Here is a 27,487-nt window from a genome sequence, read left to right as displayed (position 1 = left end):
TAAATCCAAACTTAGTCAAAGAAAACATGACCTTTTTCAGGCCTGAGTCAATGAAAACAGATCATATTGAATATGTCAGTGGTTAAAGTCAAGCGAAAGTATGTCTGTTTAAGTCAGTGTTGACTTTAACATGAGTTACTCCTGACTGAGCTCATTGTGTCGCTGTTGATGTGGTGTGAGCAGCGCGGAACATACATCTGCTGCATTGGACAAAAGTTGAATGACATTGCCGTCATCTCGTCTTATTGGTGGAAGAAAAGGACGTTGAAGAGGTATTTTGTCAAAGTGTTCATTAATATATATAAACTGCTGATCTTGGGACAGATGTTTTGAGCATGTGTTAAGCTTCCAGTTGACTACAAGAAGCTACTGCGGGAATAAACTGTATGTAATGTACATGGCTCACATTAATTAGCAAAAAGGTCATCATCAAATTATAATGCTATTGTGGTTTCCTGTATGCTGGTGAACGGCTCCACTCACACAATCTAAACGTACTTTATTTGACTTGCCGAGACGTCTCCAGCACCGCCAGTCCTGATGGATCTCACATGTTTACATGTGTTTCCTGTCTGAGCTGCAGCTCAGCTCACACATCAGCACCGCTGACGGCTTGTTTCCAGAAAGCGGTCCATCTTTCGTCGCACTGACTTTTGCCGCAAGCTGCTAAAATGTCATAGAAGTGCAGAGACACTGAAACAACTAAATCTAGCAAGCTTAAATATAGAACAGCCTCATGACAAGCTGCGATGCCAGCTCCAAACCAATGAATTATTAAAGACAAAACAACTCTGATGTTCTCACTATGTATCGTCCTGATGTTGTCAGATTCAGATGAATATCTTCGTCTTCATACATTTCCTATTGTTATTTACTGTGTTTTGATTTGCGCTATACGAACTGGTCGCTCGCATGAACTTCTGCATCAGCTCGTGGGTTTATGTTACCCATGATGCCTTTTGACAACCCGCAGGGGTGAGGCATCAATATGCCATGGTAGCATTTAGCTGTTGTTTTAGTGAAGACAGGCGTAGTAAAAGCACAGAACCAGCAAGAAAACAGCAGAATGGTACAAAGATATCTTTGAGCTACATATATAGATATTTTAGAATTATTTTGCTCCCTGTTTTTTTATCTATTTTTTTAAAATATGAATGATCAGAGTATATTCTACATTCTACTTCTTTGTCGTCACTAGATATAAAAACAAAGTTAGTCATTGGATCTACAGATCTTGAATATAAAACATTGAATGTCTTTGTTCTCCTTTTGAGCAAGTTTTTGTTACTCACTTTATTTCTTTTTCACTTCTTGTTCAGTCAGCTGTCATCTGTGTGAGGTTCTATTGCATTTACTTCAATCTAAAAAAAATGATTGCATGCTTCAGGGAGAGGGAAGACCAACCGTAGTGCTGCTGCCACTGATCTCATTACAGAGACCGCTCTGCCAGCATGTGAGAACTTAATGACCGTACTCCAACCAGACACATCAAAAACACCACTTTAACCACAGAAGGCTTCTTTGAACCAGCAGGCCACCGGACAGGACAATAGTCCCCACGAGGACACGGAGATGAGTCCCACTGCAATTACACTCTGCGTCACTCACTTCCACTGTCTCTCTATCTGGGTCCTGGTCTCACTTTGCTTGTGTCCTTCAGACTCCATTATTACTCCATGTCTTCCTTTCCTCCTCACTGCTCTTCATCACTGCCCCTTTCACCCTTGGTTCCCTTTGTTCCTTGTGAACGTAGAATACAAAATGCATCAACAATGATGTAAGCAATGTATCCTCACACAACGGTTGGTAAGATATCTGGAAGTTATACTTTAATTTTGTGTGTATTTTCCAACAAATGTTCAGCAATGTAAGCATGTACAAGCATATGTGAGCCTGGCAAGCCTCGCATTGTGAAGGCAACACAACTACTTGGTTACATGTTTGGAAAAGACAACATAGAATTAGTTAGACCTCTGGTTTCTCACAGGACATGGACAGAGTCTTTATTTAAGGAGCCAGCCGTCCTCACTACATGGACCTTATCATTCTTTACCCTACATCACCTGTAGGGGTACATGGATTACATGCAAATTGATATACAGATTGAAGATCAGCATTTTCATAGAAACAGTGTGTGAGATCAGCCTGATGAAAGTGGTCCACTGCCAGTTCAATCTAAATAACTGCTCAACCTTCATAAGCACTGATCAATGGATCTTTAAGGTCTTTTAGGAACGCTGTAAGCATAAGTTCTGAATATCTGTCCAAAAATGTAATCGAAGGTTCCGGATATTCAGTCATGGTGATTTCACACATGCGGCTCCAGGATGTCTGTCTCACTTTGCTGCCATTTCACAACTGTTAGACAACAAAACAGTAGTAAATGTGGGTGGGACACTGAGTGTGTTACTTAAAAAGTAGTGAATAAATAAGAACAGAACATAGCTGATTTGACGTATTTGAGTCCCTACCACACATTAACTCTTCCAACTCAAAGCGGTTAGCTAATGCAATGCTGTGGCTGCACACATCTAGCCATGAGATTGCCCTGTCACTCACCATGATCTGTCCACTCACACTACGCACCACTGACCACATTTGTGCTACTGTATGACGGATAATGACCGAACTAAAAGGATACACAGTAATAGGCTTTGTCAAATAAAAGGAAACCTCCAGAATCTTGTAGAGATTGAGAACCAGATGGGCCTCTGTGTGATGCTGTACAACTAGTACGAGGAGGACATGCTGACAAGGACTAAGACCTAACTAATTAACGTATTTTGTCTCCATAAGAATCCGAGTATAGCGATGACACATAATGGAAATACTGTATAGTATGCCTGTTTTTGGTTGGTTTTGTTTTTTTACAGTATTTGACAACTGCATCTATCGCCAGACATAAATGTAAAAACGAACGCTGATTCCATTCAAGTACTATACATTTTTTTAAATGTGTGTTATCTACAATATTACTGCATAGCAACTGTGATATGGTTAATATTATTGTGAAAGATTGTAAATTACATTTAAACTACGGTTTTACGGTTGGGCAAGATGAATTTAAACAACAACAAAAAACTTGATTGTGGTTATGGAAAGAATATTGCTCCATTTAAAAATAGGGAGAAGATTAAAAATCCAATAAAGGTGTAATTATTAGCTATGACGACTTGCTTTGAATGTCTTCAACCAATTAAATAGCCTTGTCATCAATTGCCATCAGAAGCAGGTTTGTGGTGTGACAGCTGCTCTACCTTCTAATTGAATCAGTATACTGTTTCCGTCTATTGGAAGACTAGATCACCACATGGAAGATCTAAATTCTTAGGCAGCAAAAATGATAACGCAAGTAAAGTAAGAAACCAGGTGATGTAGTGTGAAGAGCAACACACATATTCAAGTTCTGTGTTCACTCAAGCATTGGAAACCTAACCTTGCAGTTTAGTTTCCAATCACAATATTAACCAAATATCTAAAACTGCGACCTTTTCAAAATGTGCATTGAAGTGCAGTTTGCCTATTTTGCTCTAAAACATTGTAATGGAGGTGATAACAACTGATAACACTATGGGCTGATAACGTTCAAAGCAATGTTATCACAGGCTGGCATAGATAAGGACAGAGTGAATGTATAAAAAAATCACTTCATTTTTTATACCAGCATGTGCTTTTAACTAGATGTCATAAAAGTTGACCATCTGCTTGGAAGAACTCATCTGGCTCGTCAGTGATCATGCACAGCTTCACCGAGCAGACAGGTGTGGGATCTCCCTGTTCCTGGTGTGACACATCCAATCAGAACAGGTCCATTATTGAAGAGCTAACAAGTAGAACAGCAGCTCTTGTTCTGAGATTATGGCTTAAGAAAATGTTTTGTTCACAAAGTTGTTGTTTTGGATGGTTTGTACGCCTGCTTATGTCTGTGTCAATCTGATTTTAGTGTGACTCTTACACCTGCATAGTGTTTTTATTCTCCAGCGAGAGAATCAAAACAGATTAGTGGACTAACTTTGCTTCTAGCTGTTTGATTAATAAGGGTCCGGCTGACTGTGAAGTCATATCATTCACATCATGTTCTTACTCAGACGTATTCACTCGTTGTGTTTTTCTTCTTCACCTCCTTTATGTGGCATCTGTCTGTTAGGCCTACACACCTACACAACAGATATTTGATTATGAATTGTTTGACTGGATATAGAAATTGCAAAATGATTTGTAACATTAGAGGAAATGATGCAGGGGTTTGTACTAAACACTTCATATTTCTGTATAATATGAGATGGAGGCCAGGACATCTCTGGAGAACCACAATATTTAATTTAAAATGGTGTTTTACTCCTGTGATATGAAAATTAGCTTCATATTCATGATGCAGTTGCATTCATAAAAGAAAAAACAAGCTTGTGCATTCAAGCATAAATCATACTGACTCAAAATAATTAAAATTATTGACCAAAACTACATAAAATGTGATGCTATTCCTTATCTATCCTCCACTGCCATCGGTAAGGATTTGTTTTTGCGGAAATACAAAACATATTACATCCGAGATGTTTATTGCAAAATGCAGGATATCTTTTGAAAATTATTACATGATGAAGTGAAAATGTATTGCCTTCTGTCTCGTTATAGCACATTGTTAATACATAATGAGTTGTTAAACATTCTCTTTTGACAGCATAAAGCGATACACACTGTAAGATGTGGCCTACATGCGTTACAGTGTATTAAAGTGGTGCAGTGGTAAGTGGGTGAGTGCGTAACACCCTCTACTGAAGAAGGCCACACATCCACCATCTTGCTTTTCTGTTTTTCTCTCTTTTTCTCTCTCCATTGTTTTCTTAACCATAATTGTGATTCTCCATGCTGTGTGACTAACATGGAAGCTGCTGTAATCTCCCACTTTAAAAGCATTGCCCACTGTGTCTCTGAGTGTGCAACACGTCTGCTGAGAGGAGGCTTGAGCAGTGGTGAGGTCAGAGTGCACATGTAGTAGAGGAGAAATGCACACTAAGTGATAATGCAGCCTGCTGCCAAGAAAATGACATTAACACCCAGACCTTATCAAGGACACTGTCAGCAACTCTCTCTCTCTCTCTCTCACACACACACACACACACACACACACACACACACACACACACACACACACACACACACACACACACACACACACACACACACACACACACAACCATCTATAAACACTGAAAGTGGTGCACACATCCAGGGAGGGAGAGGTTGGGAGACAGAAAGAGAGACAGAGGGGAGGAAGAGGGCATTATCTTGATGAAACAGGGCTTGGTACAGAAGCCCGGGCCAACCCGAACATAGCGCTGCCTTCTTTTAATGGAGATTACACAGTCAAGGTCCAGCCTGAGCTCATTTCGTTTAACACTGCTTGCAACTACATTACTGTGTGTGTGTGTGTGTGTGTGTGTGTGTGTGTGTGTGTGTGTGTGTGTGTGTGTCTGATCTACTATGCTGCTATCTCTTCACACATCAAGCCTCGTTACCGCACAGCTTCTGACCCCAGATCTGGAAGGCCACCGATCACCCAACCTGGCTGACCAATGAGAGCACACCTGGATGGACCAGGGGGTGTGGAGCAACACTAGGTCTACAATCACAAGGTCTACAAGTCACATGGCTGACTCAGGGTTGTCGTAGCAACTCTGTGTTTGCTAATACCTGCAGGATGTCTAATAGTCCTGGACCCAAGTCGGACAAATGTTTAGTCAGAAAAAGACTTCAATTGACGCTTAAATCTACCTCCAAGTAGCGTTTAAATAAGTTCCTGTCTCTCACATTTAGCATTCTGAAAACCTGCAGATGCCCTGAGTCGAGACCTGAATAATTCGTAGACCTTGATCTCATGATTGCTCTCAGCTGCACCACATGGCTCTTCTTTTTTCCTAGTTTCTTCTTTCCGTGGCATGGTAAAGGTTGCATTCAGATTATACATACCTCCTTGTCTACATATTTTCTTGCCCGGTTTCCTGGCACATTCCTTGGATATTCTTTTGACTGTAAAATGAATAAAAGACTAAAGAATAACATGGAGGCCCTGGACGCGCAATGCACACAGGAGCTGGCATGCACACACACGCACACACACACACACACACACACACACACACACACACACACACACACACTCACTCACACTCTCACACACACACACTCACACACACACACACATACAACGCTCAGAAGAAGGAAAGGGAGACATGAAGACAGAGGGAAAGAATGAAACGCACCAGCTCAATCAGCAGCACTCAGTCTATCAGTCGGCCAGCCAGTCCGACAAATCAATCGGTGATGGTCATGACAACGACTATCTTGTTTAATGAACTGCCGCTATTGTGGCTTGGCACAATAGGGTATGATGAGCTACAGTAATGAGGAGAGATGGGGAGGAACTCGACAGGAGAGCAAACAAGGCGCTGAGGAGAAGTAACAGGAAGATGGAGGAGGAGGGAAAGATGGGGAACAGAAGGAAAAAGATGGAGGCAGCTGTGAAGGGGAATAAAAGGATGAACTGATCTCCATGGAGGCAACACACTCAACCACTCGTTCACACACTCATGTTCTATAAGTAGTATCATGCACATTAAACATGCACAAGATCATGCGTTCCATCTACAGACAGACAGACAGGGACACAGACAGAACCAACACACCCTTCACTCTACCAGAATGTAGTGGGTTCAATTCCCTCCACCCACCACCCCCACACTCAGCCTGCCCCGGGCCCGCAGGCTAACTCACCATCCTCAGTGGGGACGTAGATGTTCATATAGAGGCAGTCCTCGCTCTGGTCCTGGACGTACGAAGACACCACGTCGATGCTGTTGGTGAACCACACCGGCAGCATGACGTCCGGCAGGCGGCCCTCCACGATGCTCTGAGGACACACCGGTGCAAAGTGCGTGGCGTTGCGGATCTCTGGCCATGACACCGGTGGCTCGGGTGGCTGGAAGCGGCGCTCGCCGGTGGGCGGGGCTGCGTACGGGACACCCAGGAACTGCACGACGGGACCCAGGATCTCGTTGTTGAGCTCCTTCTTAACGCCACGCAGCCTGCCGTACACAGTGGTGACCACAGGGTCGTTCTCGTCCAGTTTCTGGGCCGACACGGCAGTCGGAGATGCCTGCAGCAGCAGCATCAGTCCCAGAGACACAAGAGAGGACACCCACCGGCTGCCGCTTGAGGAACGTTCAAGCCTTGCGTAGCCCATCATCTTGCTGCCGAGAGAGGCAGTCTGAAGTAGCTGACAACCAGTCCTTGAATGGTGCCTCCACTGGGACATTACTGCTACCCTTTGTTTTCAATTGGTTTGCTGTATCCTCTCTTGACCTTTCAGAGTAAAAAAAAATCCTTATTTTCTATCCCTCACTTACGCCATGCAGAGCAAACACAAACACACAATCCCAGAAAACCACATTCGCACACCGGCATGGGTAAGGGGGGGGGGACCCTGGGGCAGAAGAGGTCGTGGTTGTTAATGCTAATGGTCCTTTTTAACATCCAGACAGTGCAAACCATCAGCTGGAAATGTTTCAGCCATCCGTTTCCTACAGCTTCAGGTAAAGGAAAATCTGAGAACTATTCCTCTTGATACGGACAATATTCCTTAAAGACGTCCTGCCAGAAGACACTGCAGTGTAGAAAAGTACAGCAAAGATGTCATCGTTAAGCGCCGCCTGTCAGAGGGTAGACAAGTCAATCATGGATGAGGGTTTCCATCGCTCAGAGGTGTCGGCCGTGTACAGAAGCAGGAGCAGTCGTGCAGCGGTTGCAGCGGGTTTACTTGGAGTCTGTCCCTTACAACACAGAAACAAAATTACAATCAGCATTTGCACAAAGACAGCTGATGACATTCTTAATTCAATCCCCTGTATTTTCTTGCCACCTGCAAGACATTAAAATATCAGCAATTAGTCGGGGGGCATTTGATTTGTGTTACACCCCTATGCACAAGCATCAATCAGTTTAAGAGGAACATAACATCTATTTATAGCGCATGACAGTAAGTTTAACAAGCAAGGTGTCTATCAGTATGCTTGGTAACAGATGTTTGCAGGTTATAGTGGAGACACCCTGTGCTCACGAGGGGATGCTTTTGGGAGAGAGCCATAGACCTGTGTGCACACTCCCAGCAGCAATTAGACAGTATAAATACAGGCGTTAAGAATAAAACTTCATATTGTGAACCTCTAACCCTAACCCTTTAATCCTAACCTTACTAAACCTAACCCCCTAGCTCTAATCCCATTCCAACCCCCTTATGCTAACACCCTAACCCAACTGACCCTCAGCCCTAACACTAACCCTAAACCCTAACCCTAAACCCCTAAACCCCTAACCCTAACTGGTCAAGGTGTTGGACGGGTGAGTAGTGTTAGACTTTCACATAGGAGTTTTCCCATCATCACATGCTAAATCGTATGCATAACCATACAATGGTTTCTACGTGCAAATATTGTGGTTTAATCAGTAAGAATTAAGCAGCATTGGAGGGATAGAAACATAACTAAACAATTCAGAAATGTCTAATATTGGTGTTGATGTTTACAGTGAGGCTGCAATGCATGACAATGTGAGGATGACGCATTTTGACAGATGATTTCTGCATTACAAATCAAAGTTGAATATGTTTAACACTTCAAGCTAATCTTTTGTGGCAACGTTTCTGCTTAGCTGCTTGTCAACAGTTTTTTTTTGTTGCTTCTGATAGATTTGGGCCAGAGGTCTTCAGAGCAACACACACCTGTGGTGCCTTGCAGCCCCCCTCACATACAATGGTTCAATGTGAACCCACACGTCATGTCAGAATATGCCTTTGTCCAATTTCCAAGTGTTGACATGTATCTCGTCTGGTGAGAGACATGATGCCACACACTGCACCTGTGACTTTTAATAGATGTTGATGCTGTCGGTAGACTAGAAGAACATTCATTTCTCTATATAATGCAAATGTTTTATAACAGACAAATGCAAACGAGGGGAAAATAGGTATTTTACCATTTTCACCATCAGCATTTGATTAATTTGGAAGGTCTGGAAGAAACCAATCATTCTGTCCCTATTTAACCCTTGGATACACAACATGGCTCAAAAGTGACTTCAGTTTTAATTGTAAATATCTTTGCAATACATTTATTTCACTATGCAGAAATTAACCCATGTGTGTAAACTTGATGTAAAAATACAAAACTTGATATAAAACATTTGAGTTGATTAATTAAAAGAGGAAACATTTAAATACTGATTTGTGGTAATCAAAAACAATATAATTCATGAATACTTTGATCATTACATTATGAAATTAATTGATTTCCAAAAATACAGCAAAGAAACACTCAGCCATGCATGAAATAACATTGTAGGTCAATACAGATCATTTCTGACCCATGTGTGTAAACTTGAAGTAAAAATACAAAAAAACATGTTTGTTCATAATTTAAGAAAGGAAAAATTAAAATAACTGTGGGTATGTAATCAAACCTTAACGACCCAATTATGAATAAATAGTTCTACATTATAACCCACGAATAACCTTTGGTTTATTTGGGGTTTGGTTCTGAGAAGTAACCGATACATCTTTTATATTGTGTGTGAGTGTGTGAGTGTGTGTGTGTGTGTGTGTGTGTGTGTGTGTGTGTGTGTGTTTCAGTTACTTGATTTTCATATAATGCCTCCTCAATAATGAATGTAGTAGGGGAAAATGTATTTTTAATATCATTTGTGGTTATATTGTCGAAACTAATAAAGTGAAACTACCAATTTTGTTGATTTGTCATAATTTGTGCATGAATTGTAGGCTGTTGAGCAGTAAATCAAATTGCGTAACATCTCGTGACACATATAAAGTGAGGTTTGTGAATAAAACCAACATTCGCTGAGACAAGTAAGCAAATAAAATGAAATATATCCAAATTCATATATTGCCTTAAAAAAACAGAAAAGAGGAATTTTAGTTGTAAATCTATATGCCTGTAAGTGTGAGCTGTTCATATAAGTGTGTATGATGCAGAACATAAAGGCTTGTCATTCGCAGAGTGTGTTTTGTGCTTTTTTTCTTCCACACTGCTTAGTCGTCAATCTTCCACCTGGATAAGCTTACCTCCAGATTTCATACTGTGAATCCTATTTAGCTACACACATATACACATGTATACACACACACACACACACACACACACACACACACACACACACACACACACACACACACACACACACACACACACACACTCACACACACACATAAACACACAAACACTTGATCCATATCTCCTGTCTATTTCCTCTCTTTCTTCCCATTATGGTCTTCCTGCTGCTGATGTTGTAAACGCCTGTCTCAGACACCGCTCTGTCTGGGATGTGTGTGTGTGTGTGTGTGTGTGTGTGTGTGTGTGTGTGTGTGTGTGTGTGTGTGTGTGTGTGTGTGTGTGTGAGTGAGTGAGTGAGTGAGTGAGTGAGTGAGTGAGAGAGAGAGAAAGAGAGAGAATATGATACAGACAAGCTTACACTATCACACACACACATTTTGCTACACACACACACACACACACACACACACACACACACACACACACACACATACTGATTGGTGGGTGTAATTTCAGAGTTTTAGTGTTTGTAGTATATTTTCAGTAACTGAAAGCCAATTTCAATGTATCAAAAGTTTGGTTTTGAAGTCTTCAAAGTTTCAAAGTCTTTCTATAGTTTGATTCACTTCCAATCCTTCCAAACTTTTAATCCCGCATATGAGCCTGTCTCCACATGTAGTATCGAGGGGATTCCAAGTGAGAACGACCACTTAGATGTTTTAGGATCCGATCACTCAAATCAGTGGCCGAGGTGTTGTGGAGTATTTGACCACGTATATTCTGTAGTGCTTATGCGTCCTCATGTGCCCCAGAACAAAGATGTCAATGTAAAATACGTCATCACGGGTACAGATCTCCATTTCTTCCTCTTTTCTCTCGTTCCAGTTGGTTCACATTCGTCCTCCATGCCTGGAGATTCTGAAAAGCCCTTAGAAATAATTATGAGTGCTTCAAAGTCTATATTTTTTGTATTTATTTTTCTTCTTTCAATTTCTGGCAGATCAGGCATGAGAGAGGCCTTGCTGCCTTCCGCCGGTTAAGAACCACAAGACCTTTGGTCTTAAACGGAAATGATGTGTACTCCTTTCTGGGAGCCTCTGTGCTTCCTCGCCTCAAGTTTCTATGGACTGTGGCTATCTGGATCGTGGTTCATGCCTACCACTTATTATAGGAATAGTTTTTGTCATATTCATGTAATATATTGTAACTCTGTTACGTTGTTCATTCTGGTCACATGACATCTATTGCGTCTGCCCATCCAGGAATAGGGATCATCCTCTGTTGCTTTCGATCAGGTTTCTTCCACTTTTTCCTTATGAAAGGGTTTTTACTATATTTATTTGGAGGATTTTTTCCTGATCCGGACAGGGATGTTATGTGTACAGATTGTAAAGCCCAATATTGTATTTGTGATTTTGGGCAATACAAAATAAACTGAATTGATTTGAATGTCCATGATTATTTGCATATAGAGGGGAAAGTGAGATTTAATCCCACGTGGTCCCTTTAGACGTGTTGACGCACGTTTTTCAAAGGCAGATGTGAGGAGAAGGGATGTGAGCTGGCTGCTGGAGATCAAACGTACACACGGAATAAGACTTTCACTGTGAGTGACTCTGGCAATCTGGTCTTATCGATATGTTACAAAGATTATTATCACAACATTTTTATGGTCGAATGAACCTTTGTATTCCCCCTCACACACACACACACACACACACACACACATACACACTGTCTCTCTCCTGGATCTAAACCCACAGCCTTGATATCCAAAGCCTGTGTGTGTGTGTGTGTGTGTGTGTGTGTGTGTGTGTGTGTGTGTGTGTGTGTGTGTGTGTGTGTGTGTGTTTGTGTGTGTTTGTGTATGTGTGTGTGTTCTGATTCCTCCTCTAATGTGTTTGGCCACTCTATGTTGTTTGTTCAAATGTGCCACCATGGACCTAAAATTCACGTGATGATCATGATCATGCGCTCTTTTACTGTTTGATGTCGAGGAAGTGGAGCTTCTAATTAGGAACACGGCTGCACCATCATGCCGTACAGTGGAATAGAATATTTAAAGCAAATTAGAGCCGATAGAAATGCAAAGAAAACCATTCAGTCCACTACCAGATGTAGCGGCTCCACTCAGCAGGAGAGCACAAATGTGACTTCACTCACACAAACAATCTGCCCACACACACATGAAAGTAGCAGAGGACTTTTATTTTTTCATCTCGAATGTAACTCACAGAAGCAACAGTAACTCTGTTAAAGTGGGGTGATGGTGGCAATAGACAGAAGAAGAAGAAGAAGAAGAAGAAGAAGAAGAAGAAGAAGAAGAAGAAGAAGAAGAAGAAGAAGAAGAGGAAGAAGAAGAAGAGGAAGAAGAAGAAGAAGAAGAAGAAGAAGAAGAAGAACTATAAAAAAATAATAATAAATAGTATGACTTCAGAGATGATGCTGAAACACATACAGGCTATTAAACCCAAGAGGTTTATGACATATTTCAAATGAATGAATATATCCTTGAGGTGATACAGAGGAAGAAGTAGAAGAGCAGGACGAGTAAATCATCAGCAGAAGTAACATTTAAAGAGAAAAGTTGATCCACAGGAGAGTACAAAATTGAGAGTACAAGACTGATATATTTTGTTATTTTAAAGTGTCACCTTGAATTTCACCCGACTTTTGTGTTTTCCTTTAAAAGACATTTCCACCATAAACTGCATACAGAATGAAGACATGACGAGTTGTATGCCCTAAACTTTCTTGTTTATTGTACATTTTTATATTTACATGCACTCATTTTGAAATGATGTCTTTATACTTTTGCACTGGGTGTTAATGTCACGCCCTGAAGAGCAAGGCAAGTTCCTTGTCTGTGCAAACACACTTAAACCGTTTGTGACTGAGTCTGATGATCCTCCTGCTCTCAGATGACAGTCTGGCTGGATGGTTACAGCGTGCTGGCTCATCCAGGTCGACGGTGTGTGTGTGTGTGTGTGTGTGTGTGTGTGTGTGTGTGTGTGTGTGTGTGTGTGTGTGTGTGTGTGTGTGTGTGTGTGTGTGTCTGTGCGTGCGTGTGTGTGCAGCGCTCCCTGTTTCCTTTTGGTAGTGAGCCAGCTGGGTCGAGGCATTGCTGGGTCTGGTCTCCTTAGGTGTTATTTTAGTTTTACTTTCAATCATCATATGCAAACAGGTACATACATGCCATGTGACCTCTGTATTTAACCCCTCCTCTGTCTGTCAGGAGCAGTGCACTGCTCGGGGTTCAGTGTTTTGGTATCTCAAGGACACTTTGATATTAACAAAGGTTAAGGATTGAACAATCAACCTGGTGGTTAAAACGACCCGCTCTACCTCCTGAGCTAGAGCTGTCACACTGAGTTGGGAGTGATACGAAATTAGTTCAAAAATAGTCTGGTTGGTAAGTCGGCTACACAGACTTTGTATAATCAAATGCATAATAATTACAAAGTAGAGAAATTATATAATTCCCCCAACACACTAATGAATACATTATTTTAAATGTTCAAATGTGTCAAAAAAAAGTAGTGTCATACCGGCTGACACACACACACACACACACACACACACACACACGCACACGCACACGCACACACACACACTCACATATTTCTGAAGACTGAAATCTGTAATCCTGGGTAAAAGGAATCATTTAGCATAATGTGTATACATTTAGTCTATTTGACTTATAATACGATCACATTGATCAATTGTAAACAATCATGTAAAATATATGTCCAAAAAGACGGGCTTACAGCAAAATTTAAAACCCCTCTTATTGTGTATTAGAAAGCATTATAATTCATATTCGTCGTGTGAAATCCTGTTAGCTGCCATGTTGATGCCAGAGGATAAACTGCTTCGTCGGCCTTTAAAAGTCAGCAGTTTTTTCTTATTTGTTCAGGGACACAGAAGAATTGCCTACTAAACCTCTTTTACTTTTAGCAAACTGAAGCATGCTAAATGGTCCCTTTGGATCATGTCAAACGAGGAAAGCATGGAAATTACCCACAATCTCTGGATATGATGGGAAATTACAACCGCTTCAACGCAGCAGGCTGTTGCAACGGAACCTCACAGTTCACGCAGTCATGCAGATTGTTGTTATAGATAATTACTCATTATTTGCTTTAGCAAAATCAGAGATATCATTTTATATTGCATTTTGCAATATTGTTCCTTCTCAAAACGTAGCACCCACTTTACCCACAATGCTAGTCAGCTGCCAGCATTTTGGGGGAGTTATGGCAGTAGCAGCTGAGCAGGCTCGGCCTCCGGCATGCTGCAGACATGGGCAGCAGGTTACAGAGAGCTGCTGAGTTCACCTCTCATACCTCGTACCCTCCGTTATTTATTTGTGTTTTTCATTATCAGGCTTGTCGTCTTCAGCCCCAGCCGGCTCTGACTCAAGTGAAATCACTTGAGGATGGTTATCACGCTTCACACATTTCACCCTGAAGCCAGAAAAAGGCTCAACAACTTTTTTTCACATATGCAAGTATATTATTTTACGCCTGTAAACACACTTTGATGTAAAAATATGGAGCTTAAAACATGTAAAACAGAATATATTAGCATATAAAGAGGTGCACCTCTTCCCTGATAACACCCACAAGACACAATACACTTTTGACCAGGTGGCATACACATGTGAATGTTAAACTACATTAGAAACTGGTAGACCTTCTCTGTTGTTTCAGATGGAGAAAACAGAAAGAATGTGATGCAGAATATGAGAGTAAATGTCTCTCAGGCGTATGCTTTTTCACTTTAAACACAGGGGTGTGACAGTTTACTTCTGCTGATGTTGTATTTTTCTGGATGCTCCTTGGGAAACAGGCGGCAGTCAGTCAAGTGGCAACAACGTGGGAGAGAAGGTGAAGCATTAAGGGAGCAAACTCTTTGAGTTTCCCATCTGCCAGCTCGGAATCAGGGACAGAAGTCCGACTCTTTTTCCCCGTGAAGCATCTGCTGAGTTGGACTAAGTAATCCCAGACGCTGTGCTTCTCTCCACTCCAACCACACAGAGGAGCAACAGTTGTGAACTCAACTACCCTTGTTGATGAAGCTGACAGCCCCCCCCCCCCCCCAACTTCCAGCAACCGTATTTCTAAACAAACCACCACTCATCGACCACAGGCAGAAAAAAAATATATGTACACAAAGAGAACAGGGAGCCAGCGCTGGCAGAATAATAGCAGAGAGACAACAGACGACAGAGAGAGCGTTGAAAAGGAAGCTGTTCTCATTGATTGTTCGGCGGTTTTGTTAATGAGTCCATAAAAGTGGCTGCGAGTGTTTTTACAGCAAGGCTCGGGAGAAAGAAATGACATACTGCGCTTTGTCATCAGGGACACATGAGCTGCTGAGCGGGACGAAAAGACGTCAACAAATCGAAGGCTGGTCATTAAGAGGCACGCAGGACACGTGAAACCTCTCTGCAGTCACACTAACAGATCACGCCCCCTTTCAACTCTGCTGTCACTGTTTCACATCTGATGATTCCTTCAAATGGGATTTGCATGATCTTCCCATTGCAGCCGCATGGTTGGTGGCACTGCATTGCTTCTGGCAAACTTCCTTTGACATCCTGCATGTGGAGCGATGACCGCCAAAGGGCAGAACGCAAAATGTGGAGGAAAGTTGTTTCCTACTGTCCACATCAGTCCTCCCTAATACCCCTATTTGCTTTAATTGAATCATGTGTGACTGACACATTCAGTGTTTTAAAAGAATGGCAACATTTATTAATTCTGCTGCAGCGCACCTCTCAGTCCAGTGTCTGTGGTTAGTTCACATGTCTGTAATAACAGTAGGACAGTGGAGTGCTGCTTGTCTAAACTGCTCTCAGTTAAAACAAGTGATGTGAAGATAATGTTGTCAACCGGTTACAAAATATGATGCTAGCAAGCTGACAGATTCTGTGTTTTGGTGTTTTCAGCTGATAATATTACAGAGAACACTCAGTTGCATCAGATTCTCATTGTTCTCTGTGAAGTTGGCTGGAAGTGATGGAATGTTACCCGGTGTGTTCTATGTGGAGTGAGCTTTGCACCAGACTCCGGTTGCTTGTCAGCAACCGCTCATACAGTAACATGTACTCTGATTAATGTCATCATTTGGTTTTAATGAGAACGCAACTCCTGACATTTGCTCCTGACTTTCTTCACAACTACTTAAGAAGAAGAAATAGGAGGAAAAGGCTTTTCTTTTGAAAACTGCTGTGCAGTGAATCTTATTCATGTCCTTGTGAAGAGTTGTTCATGTGGATTTGGAAAAGTGAATGACTGAGAAGGTTTAAATCTCGGCCAAAGCAGTAAAGTAGGGGAACACTGGATAGTTTATTATTTGTCCTCAGGTAGGAAATCTTGTCCAATAGGTGTATAGAAAGCACAAGCAAGTAAGTCAAATAAAGACAGACAAAAAGACAGAGGCCAGGATATTTACGAGTTTGCTTCTTATTTAAAGTGTATGCGGCTGAAGGAACAAAGTTCTGTCTAATATACAAGAATTTATGCACATGGTAGTCAACAATGTTGGTAGCGGATGATCTCGGTGTCATGTGATTGTGAGTGGTTTTTGGATCAGAAATGAGGTGACATAATCACATAAATTGAGGGTAGGAATACCACTGAAGCTAAACAAGTTATCTTCCAGAGTTGTAGAAGAAAGAACTGTCTTAACATTGGTACTTTACAGAGAAGAAAGAGACGGGCCAGGACAGACACTACACATTAACTGACACAAGTACCTAGTGAAGAACGGTTTAAAAGTGCTTTGCATTGTAAAGTATTTATTGCTTGGGGCCAATGCTTACAGAGGGGTTGATGGAAATCCCAGTCAACATCCGAGGCGGACACTGCCAAATTAACGGCACATCCCAGAGGCATGGCTGTGCTGTCAGAACATCTTGGCACAATCTTCAGGTCACAAGCATTTAACACGGACCCTTCAACACATTAAGATCTAAGCTGATCTACACTAAAAGACAGTACCCGCCCCCAAGAGCCAGACTGGGTGGTGGAGGACCACATCACGACCCAACATGCCGATGGGACACTGAGGTAGTGAAAAGGAAAGGCCCCTGTACAAGAGGAAGGACATCGGCTTTCTGTGAAACCACTGATAGAGGTCAAAGGTCACATGACCTGCAGTCAGTGGACGGCTGATATCCTACACCAGAGATATCTTTGAACAGACTCAAACAGACATATATATATATATATATATATATATATATATATATATATATATATATATATATATATATATATATATATATATATATATATATATAACATTGAGGACTTGGGAGCGACAGACCATTTGTAACCTCTCTTAAAACAATACAATTAATTATGTCCTAAATAATAAAGATATCACTGACTTAACACATTTCTGACACAAACAAAACTGAACATTATAAACATTTTTAACCATTTGTTGATAGTAATAATCTCACACCTCCCATGCCAAAAGTTATAAGTAATGGTCTCGACTGTAATTCTCTGTAAATAGGATGATCAGTCAGGGTTGAGGTGGCGCTCCACTCATTAGCTGTCAACAGTCACAGTGTGCTCTCACATCCTGTGTGGCAATAGCTTTTATCGTTCCCTCTGTGCCTGTCATCGGATCAAACCCAAAGTCTGGGACTGTCACCGTCTCTCTGTGTCCATATATTTCTGTCTCTCTCATCTCTTTGTCTATGTTCATCTAAATCAAGCTTAACGGTACCACATTCCCACTGCTGTCCTGTTTCTTCTCATTTTAGTCTCACATTAGCTATGAGTGTTATAATTTGTGTTGCATTGTTTTTTACTTTAGCATATATAGTTATTATCATGTTGATGCATTTATGTTGGTTTGAGAATCTAAACATTGTGAATTCTTCTCAGGTGCCAACTTGCATTCTCTCTCCTGACCACCAGGGGGTGACTCCTCTGGTTGTTTAGAAGCATATGATCTATGTGTTGAAGCTGCATTCTCTCTCCTGACCACCAGGGGGCAACTCCTCTTGTATAGAAGTATATTCTTCATGTGTTGAAGTTGCATTCTCTCTTGACTAGCAGGTGGTGACTCCTCTGGTTGTATATAAGTCTATGCTTCATGTGTTAAATCTGTAAATATCTCCCCTGGCCAGCAGGGGGCAACTCTGCTGGTTGTATAGAAGTCTATATAAATTAATTATATACAACCAGAGGAGATGTAATAAATGACTGATGATATAAATGAGTGATGGACATGTCTCTACCGTGGTATTGTCCTATGTTTTTTTTCATCTTACAACAGCCTTTCATAGTGTGTTTTCACTTTATGAAGGTTAACTGTATTTGGGAAGACATTGGTTGACTAACAGTGTCTTATTCAGCAAGGTTGCACTTAGCTCCCACCTCTCATGTCATTTATGGTTGCATGCCACCAAGAAGGTGATGACCACAAGCTGAACTCAAGGCTAGTCCACAAGCCAACGGGTGGTGCTTTGCTTATGTTGCTGTTATTCTGAAGCAAAAGGAAATTATCATCAAATGAAGAGCTGGCCTTTACAAAAAAAACAAAGAGAAACAGATTTAACATAATTTCAAAAGTTTTAATGATGAACATGATAAACCTGATCCTTGCTGAATTCAGTAACACCCAAACAGAGGACAGAATTAAAAGCAGTTTTTTGTTTCCTGGTATTAACTGCCACGTCTGTGTCAACTGAAGTTGGTGTCAGGGCATTGATACTCACCACTGATTGGTGACAGGCAAATCAAACAAACATGGCACCATTCACAAACTGAAATGGGTTGCAAGAAACACAGCACTACCATAATATTTAGAGTGCAGGATGTCCCTATGCAAGTCAGCATGTCTATCTGGCTATTCTGACCCATAATCCTCAGCGTTGGGCAGATACAACTGAGCTACCGAGAGAGGGCACTGACAGATGACAGTCCGATGACAGCTCATTGACTTATATCACATATCAAATTCATGAGCTAGAGGGTCAACGTTTAAGGGACAAATGACAACGTAGTGGGTTACAACTGTATGCATACAGCATGAAATACACACATACACACGAAGTTAAAATGAGTTACTAAATTGACTTGTACTTGTACATCTCTTTTCTAGTATTGTGACCACTCAAAGCTCTTTAATAATGGGAGGAGCTACCATGCTCTCACTGACATTCATACCCATTCACATGTGATTTTCAATGGAGCCAAAATGTCAAACTAAATGAGTTACGAAAATAAAGTGCAAGTCTTGAATTTTTGCAAAATTTGATTTTGGTTATGAAAAGCCAAACCAAATAGTTTGGGTTCTGGATAAAGTGGCATGTTTTTGCTCATACAGTGGAGTGATGACTTGCCATGTCCATGGCAGTGAAATAAAATAGCATGGAGTTCATCACTTTATCTCGTTTAGGTATGTTTAGTGTTGTTTGGACAACGGAGGTCAGAGATACACACCAGGCTCTTTAGAGGGATGATTAATGCATTGTTGGTTGAAGTATTATATTCAGGGGAATTGTTTGCTGATCATAAAAACTAAGAATCGGATCACCGGCATCCTCTTTTAATAAAGTCGAATTAGCCTAATTATGCAAAATGACTCTCTACCCCCCACAGTGTTTCAAATGCAATTATAGTTCATGTTTTATGAAGACACAGTACATGTCACCCACTGCCACAGATGTCCTCAAATACACCAAAACACATTATCTGGGGATTAACACTTGAAGAGCGTCTTGAAACAATTCAAACGGGGCGAGAAGAATACATAATTCCAATTGTATCCACTGCAGTTTCTCTGGCTCCAATGATGAACAGACACCCGCATGAATTTATGAATAAATTCAAAAATACAAATTACAACAATATGAGAGGAGATCACTGAATGAAAAAAGAGACAAGTTCCTTCGAAGATGAGAACATATAAAGACCTGACCTCGTTGGCTGATTATTGCACTCGTATTCTCAAAAGTACAATTTAACAAGTAGGAGTGTGACAGCATATACTAATTTGCATGTACAGATACTTTTACTTCATATTAATTGTATTATCATTATCATTATACAGGTACTATGATGAATGAAATTTCAGATCCCACTGCATGAAATGTTTTTACTCAGAATTGATGGATAATTATGGCGGTGCATTCTTTATTCTATGAGAATCTTTCTGAAATGAGTGCTCACAATATCTTGACTTGTATCCTATCTCTACAACACGAGTCAGAAGTTGACATACTGACTTGTTCTTTCCAAATGCTTCAGACACATAAAGAATACTGCTGTAAAATGTCAGAAATGTTTACGTCCGTCTTCTCTCTCCTCCTCTCCTCTCTCCTCCCTTCCCTCCTCTCCTCTCTTTCCTCCATCCCTCCCTTTCTACTTTGCCGTTAATTTCCTAGTTGCTTCACTTGACTGGTGATTGAACGCCACCGGGTGTTCAGAGCAAATTTCACACGTGGTCGGGACCGGGTAACCAACTGGAAAATCCCTCTTCAATTTTCACCTCGCGTCTTCATTTCATTTCCTCCCGTCGTCTTATTCCTCTCCTCCGCTCACTCGCACGTCTTCATTCCCATCTTTGCTCTGTGTCTCTTTCCCGTCCTCAGCTTCCTTTTGGGCGACTGTGGCTCAGTGGTGAGCGGGGTCGTCTTTTAATCAGAGGATCGGTGGTTTGATCCCCGGCTCCGCTAGCCTATGTCGATGTGTCCTTGAGCAAGACACTTACCCTAAAATTGCTCCCGTAGCTGCGCCTAGGGAGCATGAATGTGTATGAATGGTTGACTATACTTATGGCACCTTGCATGGTGGCTCTTCCCATCACTGCGTGAATGGGTGAATGATGTCTTGTAGTGTAAAAGCGCTTTGAGTGGTCGGAAGACCATTTAGCGTTATGGGCATCCTCTCCTTCCTTGCTTGGACCTCGGTAGACTTTTTTCATGTGGATACCAGAATATTTGTAACTGCTTTACTCTCAAGTTCTTCAAACTGATATTATGTTGACGTTTCCATAATTTTCTGCTGTTAGTATCTCATATCATATATGATTGCATGTAATAATTTCAGCTCTACATGGCAGGTTTTGGAGTTGTGCTTTGTGAGGGTTTCAAACCTCATGTTTCCTCCCTTACTTGTGTTCTGCTGTTTCCTACTCAGCCCTGTTGCTGCTGCGCCCTGCAGGGATCAATACACTTTTCATCTTATCTTTTTGCACCTTCCTGCTTTTGACTCACCTCCTCCGTCACTTCTCCTCCCTCTCTTTTTACTCCTTTAATCAGATCATGCACCTTAGACCTCCTCCCCACATATTTACTATTCTCCTTACTCCGCCTCTTCATGGCTTCCTTATCTATTTCCTTTTCTCATTTTTCTGTATTATATCAACTCCCATCCTTATCGTCTTATTCTCTTATCAGCACATTTCTCTCCGTCTCTTTTATTCACTTCTCCGTCCCTTGCCCCCTTATCTCCTCCCTTCTTCCACTTTTCTTTTTCCCCAGTTTCTCCACTAGGCTTCCAATTTCCCTGTGCTCTTCAAACTTAACCACATCTTTTTTCTTCTTTTTTTTTACATCCTCTTCATCTCCCCCTATTTCACCTCCTTGCCAGGGCAGAGTGTTGTGGTGGCGTAACAAATCCCTGCTGAATCCCCTCAGTCTGAGTTGCTGTTCTAATGAGCTCAGATCATCCACGGCAGCCGGCAGCCACGCTGCTGCCATTTCACTGATGCTCAGTGACAGCCAGTGTGTGTGTGTGTGTGTGTGTGTGTGTGTGTGTGTGTGTGTGTGTGTGTGTGTGTGTGTGTGTGTGTGTGTGTGTGTGTTTCTGTGTGTATGTTTTGGGTGTGTATATAGGTATTGAAGTGGTTTGCATTTGGGAGGATGTTGACTAATTTAAACACTTCAGAAAATAATGTTTAATCTGAAAGACAAAATAGCATAACTGAAAATAGAGAATAAAGAAAATAGTGAAAGGACACCGTGTTGGAATTGGCAGTAGGAGAGCAAGTTAATGTTAACTGTTAGCTGTTAGCTAATAGCAGCCTAGTCCTGCGTGGCTAAATAACAGAGCTAACCGCATTAATAGAGGTTGCATTGAGTCACATTATATTGTGTTCCAGCTCAGTACAAATGATTATTTAGGTGAATTATAACATTATGAAGATGTGTGCAAATGCAATCTTGTAATATGTGAGAAACTAAAATTGTGAAATAGTAAAAAGTAAAATAGTAATATTTACAATTATTGAGGGTTTACACAGACCGAAGTATTTCTATCATCTAGAAGGATGGTAGAAAGTATGTATTGGATTCTGTTGCAGGACTGGGGAGAACAAAGTTACAAAGTCTTGTATCCAATTACTCGTTTAATCAATACAATGAGAAGGAAAGGAAAGGCAGTACTACAGCATTCAGTCAAATTGTCAATGTACTACTGCCACATATTTAACTAAAATACAGGTTAATCTTAATATAGCCTCATAGCATCAGTTACTAAATCTAAATGAGCATCAAATGTGTATTTATGTTTATAAACAAGATGAATTACAACAAAACATCACCAAACTATATTACGAATGGTTCTGCCAAATTACTGCTTTTGCAGTGGAGCAATACCTGTTTTTACGTGGAATCAGTTGCAGAAAAAAGCAGTCTTAGAAGATATTTCAGATGGTTTCAAATTAGGTCTTGTTGCATAAGTCTAAAAGGTCATTGTTCACTCGTAGCCGTTAGCGGGGTTGGTACTTATGACATATGGAAGTTAAACACGGCAGCATCCACATGCGTTTACTCAGACCTGACTCACAGCTCAGTAACAAGCAGGCAGATGGTGCATGTCGAGTCAGTGACAGCTATCCTCATCATATATTCAGAAACACACTTAAGAGACACAAAACAAATGTAGCCCATCAAGAAGTCAAACCCGTGGGGAGACAGGCAAGAGATCTGCATACAGGTTCTTAAGGGCCAAACATCTGTGCTACCACAACATCTCCAGGTTTGAGGGAGTCCTGTGGTAAAACACATGCAACGAGGCTTATTTAGATGGTAGGGAGGGTGGCAGCTCACTATTCCAACCGCTTTGGAGATTTTTCACAAATAAATTAATTCCTTTCTTCCACATCGGCTGAGTACAACCATGAAAAGGACAATGTGTGTTTTTGATGATCTTTAAACTGAAGTCAACAGATCAATCAGCATGTTAAAACCGGTTGTGTTTTGTGTGTGTGTGTGTGTGTGTGTGTGTATCAATGACTGTATGCCCAAGGACCACTCATGGTTGCACTGATTCACAATATTTTAATAAAAAGAAATATAAACGTTTGTATATTAATAAATCAGGGGATATATATATATATATATATATATATATATATATATATATATATATATATATATATATATATATATATATATATATATATAATGTGTAAAGAGATGCTTATAGTGATTTCTGCGGAGCATTTTAGTCTGTTTGTGCTTCTTGTTTTGGTTTTCTAGCCATTCTCACGAACCTTGCTTTTTATTGCATTGAGCTGAATATTAAATGGTACAGAATCAGATTCTTGGTGAAAATAAAGAAGCATTTAACCACTTAGACCAAACCAGATGTTAAAGGACATTGAATGTTGGACTACCATTTGTCAGGCGGAAACAAAAAGACTCACATGGATGTTGCTCTGTGTCTGCTGGATGTGGAAATAAGCCACAAACAATTAAATGGAGCTTTAAATATGTTTTTGCAGATTGTGTTTTTTGAAGGTCTTACAATGTATTGTTCTGATGTTTGAGAATGACAGCATTCATGTCCAAATGTTTTCTTTTAATGTAATTTCCATACCTCTCACTCATAGGCTGTCAGTCTGGCCTCACGTTGTACGGCACACCGGTGTCCAGGTGCGGATGAGATGACTATTGACTAACGACACTGTTGCAGTTTTCCAACCCATCCAAGTCCAGTCAGTGGAGGTTAACCACTGTAACACAGTGTAATGATTGCTTTAATAAAGTAGAGTCAGCATGTGGAGGCAGCCAGTAGGTAAAGTGATTATCTGAGAGGGCAGTCGGGGGAAAACCAAGGGCCAATCATTTCATCCTGGCCTGTCACCACACGGAACATAGTGTTATTTTAAAGAGAGAGAGAGAGAGAGAGAGAGAGAGAGAGAGAGAGAGAGAGAGAGAGAGAGAGAGAGAGAGAGAGAGAGCATAAGGGCTCACAGGAGACTTATGGCTTAGTCAGTCACCCAGCTAAACACTCCATCAGCCCGCGCTTTAGTCAGTCTCATCCATATCCTACTTCTATTTCCCATTATCTGTCCATCCATCTCTCCACTCGCCAGCGTTGTGTGATAAATTCGCACAACATCACAGCATTTTATCCGTCCCTCCATCCCTTTGTCTGTCCTATTTTAAGCATCTCATCTCACCTCTGTGATACACTCACACGGGGCTGGTAGAAGGGATTTATTGAAGAGGTGCTTATGACTATTTGAGGGATGTGCTTAGCTTGCAGGTCAGTCCGGCTTCAACCTCTCACTGGTGTGAGAAAACCAGTCAGCCTGAGAGAGGGAGGAAGAGGAGCGATGGAGAAGAGGAGAGGAGGACAAACTCCACAGATTAAGACCACTATATTTATTTTCACATCTTTGGTGTCCAATTATTTCTTTGTCCTTAAAAGGAGGTTTACAACACTGCAATAATCCAGCCAGAATCTGCTGACTCCTGCATACGTCAATCATCATGACTGTCAAAACGTCTTTCTCAGAAGGTTGCAAGTGTGTGTGTGTGTGTGTGTGTGTGTGTGTGTGTGTGTGTGTGTATGTGTGTGTGTGTGTGTAGACTATATATATTGTAAATTAATAATACATAATACAGTACAATGTAGCCAAACTCTACCGCAAACGAAAGCCAATACATATTGATCAGTGCATATGAGTGACAGTAAGTGAACTGGTTTGTTCCTTTATGACTTTCGACAGTGTGTTATGGGAGTGTGTAGACGACTCTGCCTATGTTGTGCTAAACTTGCCTTTTGTTCACGTGTTCTGAACCCTCTTTGCTTACCTACTGGAAGTTATCAAGAAATTCAAAGCATCTCCTGAATTTACTGATTTTACTAAAATAGAGCTACGCTCACTGTCCATAGTGCTGAAATATGCACCACACTGCTCTCTCCAAGTCATGACGTGACGTGTAAACAACAAGCATCAAGAATGTGAAAGTCTGTTCAAAGATCAGGATTAGAACTGGGACCAAACATTAAAGTACATGCCGTAGGTCTGTCTCATTATAGGATACATAGACACAACTTTCATTCATTTCAGGTTATTGACTTATTACAAGAAACATGGACATGACTTCTATTAAGCGGTTTCCCTACTTTAAGAAGACTTGGGCATTGGGAAGTCATTGCACATTACTTGCATTGCTTTGCCGTGGTTTAATTTGATCTGTGTTTTATTTATTCTGAATATAATGTTCATTCACATTCAAATTGCAACCTCTTTAAAGATTATTGTGAGATATTTGTTTTTCTTAAAAAAGGGTGTAATTGCATGATTGTGCTATTATATTATCATTGTGTCAGTGACATAAAATGGTCCTAGAATGACAATATTATTGTTTATATCTATTACATATATTATATCTAGTGCAATATTTTTTTTGTTATCCTGAAAAGACCAAGCATGCAGAAGAAAATGTCCTGGTAACGGTTCCTTGCTTAAAAATCAACAGCCGTGTGATAAAGTCATTATTCTGATGAATGGCAGGAAACATACTGAATATATTTCTGAATATTCACAGAAAGAGGTGTCCAAGAGGTAAAGCAGGCGGACGCAAACAGTAATAAGGGACATAATTGAACAGGAAATCATTTGTAAAGAAGCACAATCAGAACCACTCCAGGTTAAAGTTATAGAAGAAAAAGGAATTAACAGATTACATTAAAGTCAGGTGTCTGCTCATCTCACTCACAAACATAGTGTGAATCACGGCAGGCATCCACGTCGCACAACCACACACTGTGACCAGAGCAAAACAGACTGAAGTACCGTATGTTTTTCTGTGGGTCCATTCTGATAATAAACATTCTTGGCTTACAGTTAAATGCAATGATTTTGGAATACACTGACAAATGATGTCATCCTGCTGATGCCGGGCATCAGATCAGAAATGTGTCCCTTTGAGGGTTTTATTTGTGGACTGGAGATAATAAAAAAAAACCGTGGAGGAAAACAAAACAGGATGTCCTTGGTGGAGGTTATACTTAATAAGTAAATATGTATGATATTTTTACATTGTCTCCCATGCATTCTGTTTGTTTGCTGACCGTTAGCTGTCTGTCTCGAGGCCGGCTGACTGTTGTTCGGGCTCATGACCGGAGAATGCAGCCGGAGTTCTGGCCTGTCAGTGTGGATCACTTTGCTGTGTGCCCTTGGCTCCAATGAGTTACAGTCCAGCATAGAGCCACACACACACACACACACACACATACACACACACACACACACACACACACACACACACACACACACACACACACACACACACGCGCCCGCCCGCCCAGGGAGCAGTGGGGTCTATGAGTAGAGAGAGGACATGTCAGATCACTTTCCTCACCGTTCTGCTCCTCATCCTCTTACCGTCTCTTCATCCTCCACCTCTTTCCCTTGCTGACCTTTCCTTCAAGGGCATAGCGTTTGGTCACGTTTACCAATTTCCAGCAATTACTGGATTGTCCCTCGCAACAGTTTTGATCTAAAAATGAACATATATATCTACTGTTCTAAGTGAGGTGGACACCATCCTTAAACAAAAGTACAGGGTGAAGGATGTCTGGTATTGATTCATCGAGTGCCGCACACAGCTGCTTCTCTAAACGTTTCTAAACTCCTCCAGAGTTTTCTGTGCCTGTCAGACAGACCAAAGAGGAAACTATCGCACCAGCAGAGTGCATCGCATTAACAGCATCCATAGCAGAATATAGGGCAGATGTTTTCATAAGAGATTTATTACTCATCAAATTACAACTTTATTATCATCATATCCTGATGTTTTGCTTTAAATTTAATTTAATTTAGTTACATTTGTGTATATGACGTCAAACTATAACATATAACGGATATTATTTCAAGAGACTTTTCAGAGCAGCACTACACTCTTTAATTTCCAGAGACCCAACATTCCCCCATGACGAGGGCTTCACTCTTAATAAATTACTACTTGTTATTGTAATATTAGTCATTTTTCCCTTGAAATATAATTCTGGTTCTCTTAATTTTTCTCTCAGAATTCCGGTTCTCTTAATTTTTCTCTCAAAATATGACAACTTCCTATGGCACATTTATGTTGG

The 27,487-nt window shown here is 40.9% G+C and overlaps 1 protein-coding gene across 3 annotated transcripts in view; it reads right to left on the bottom strand.

The window, feature by feature from the left end:
* The window catches only part of nlgn1 (neuroligin 1), a 282,136-nt gene extending 274,312 nt beyond the window's left edge, over positions 1 to 7,824 (bottom strand). For 2 of the 3 annotated variants that reach the window (XM_068593208.1, XM_068593211.1), the window contains exon 1: positions 6,775 to 7,824. In XM_068593208.1, the coding sequence (XP_068449309.1) occupies positions 6,775 to 7,315 (541 nt within the window). In that variant the 5' untranslated portion in view covers positions 7,316 to 7,824. Of the gene's footprint in view, positions 1 to 5,970; positions 6,031 to 6,774 lie in introns of all 3 variants that reach the window. The other variant, XM_068593209.1, reaches the window with a different exon arrangement.
* Between the last annotated feature and the right edge of the window lie 19,663 nt (positions 7,825 to 27,487).

This window comes from Clinocottus analis, unplaced genomic scaffold (assembly GCF_023055335.1).
Source record: "Clinocottus analis isolate CAN_PGR_092001 unplaced genomic scaffold, fCliAna1.0.p SCAF_29, whole genome shotgun sequence".
Lineage (NCBI taxonomy): Eukaryota > Metazoa > Chordata > Actinopteri > Perciformes > Cottidae > Clinocottus > Clinocottus analis.
The sequence above is the reverse complement of the archived record's forward strand: the minus strand, read 5'-3'. Positions and strand labels throughout refer to the sequence as shown.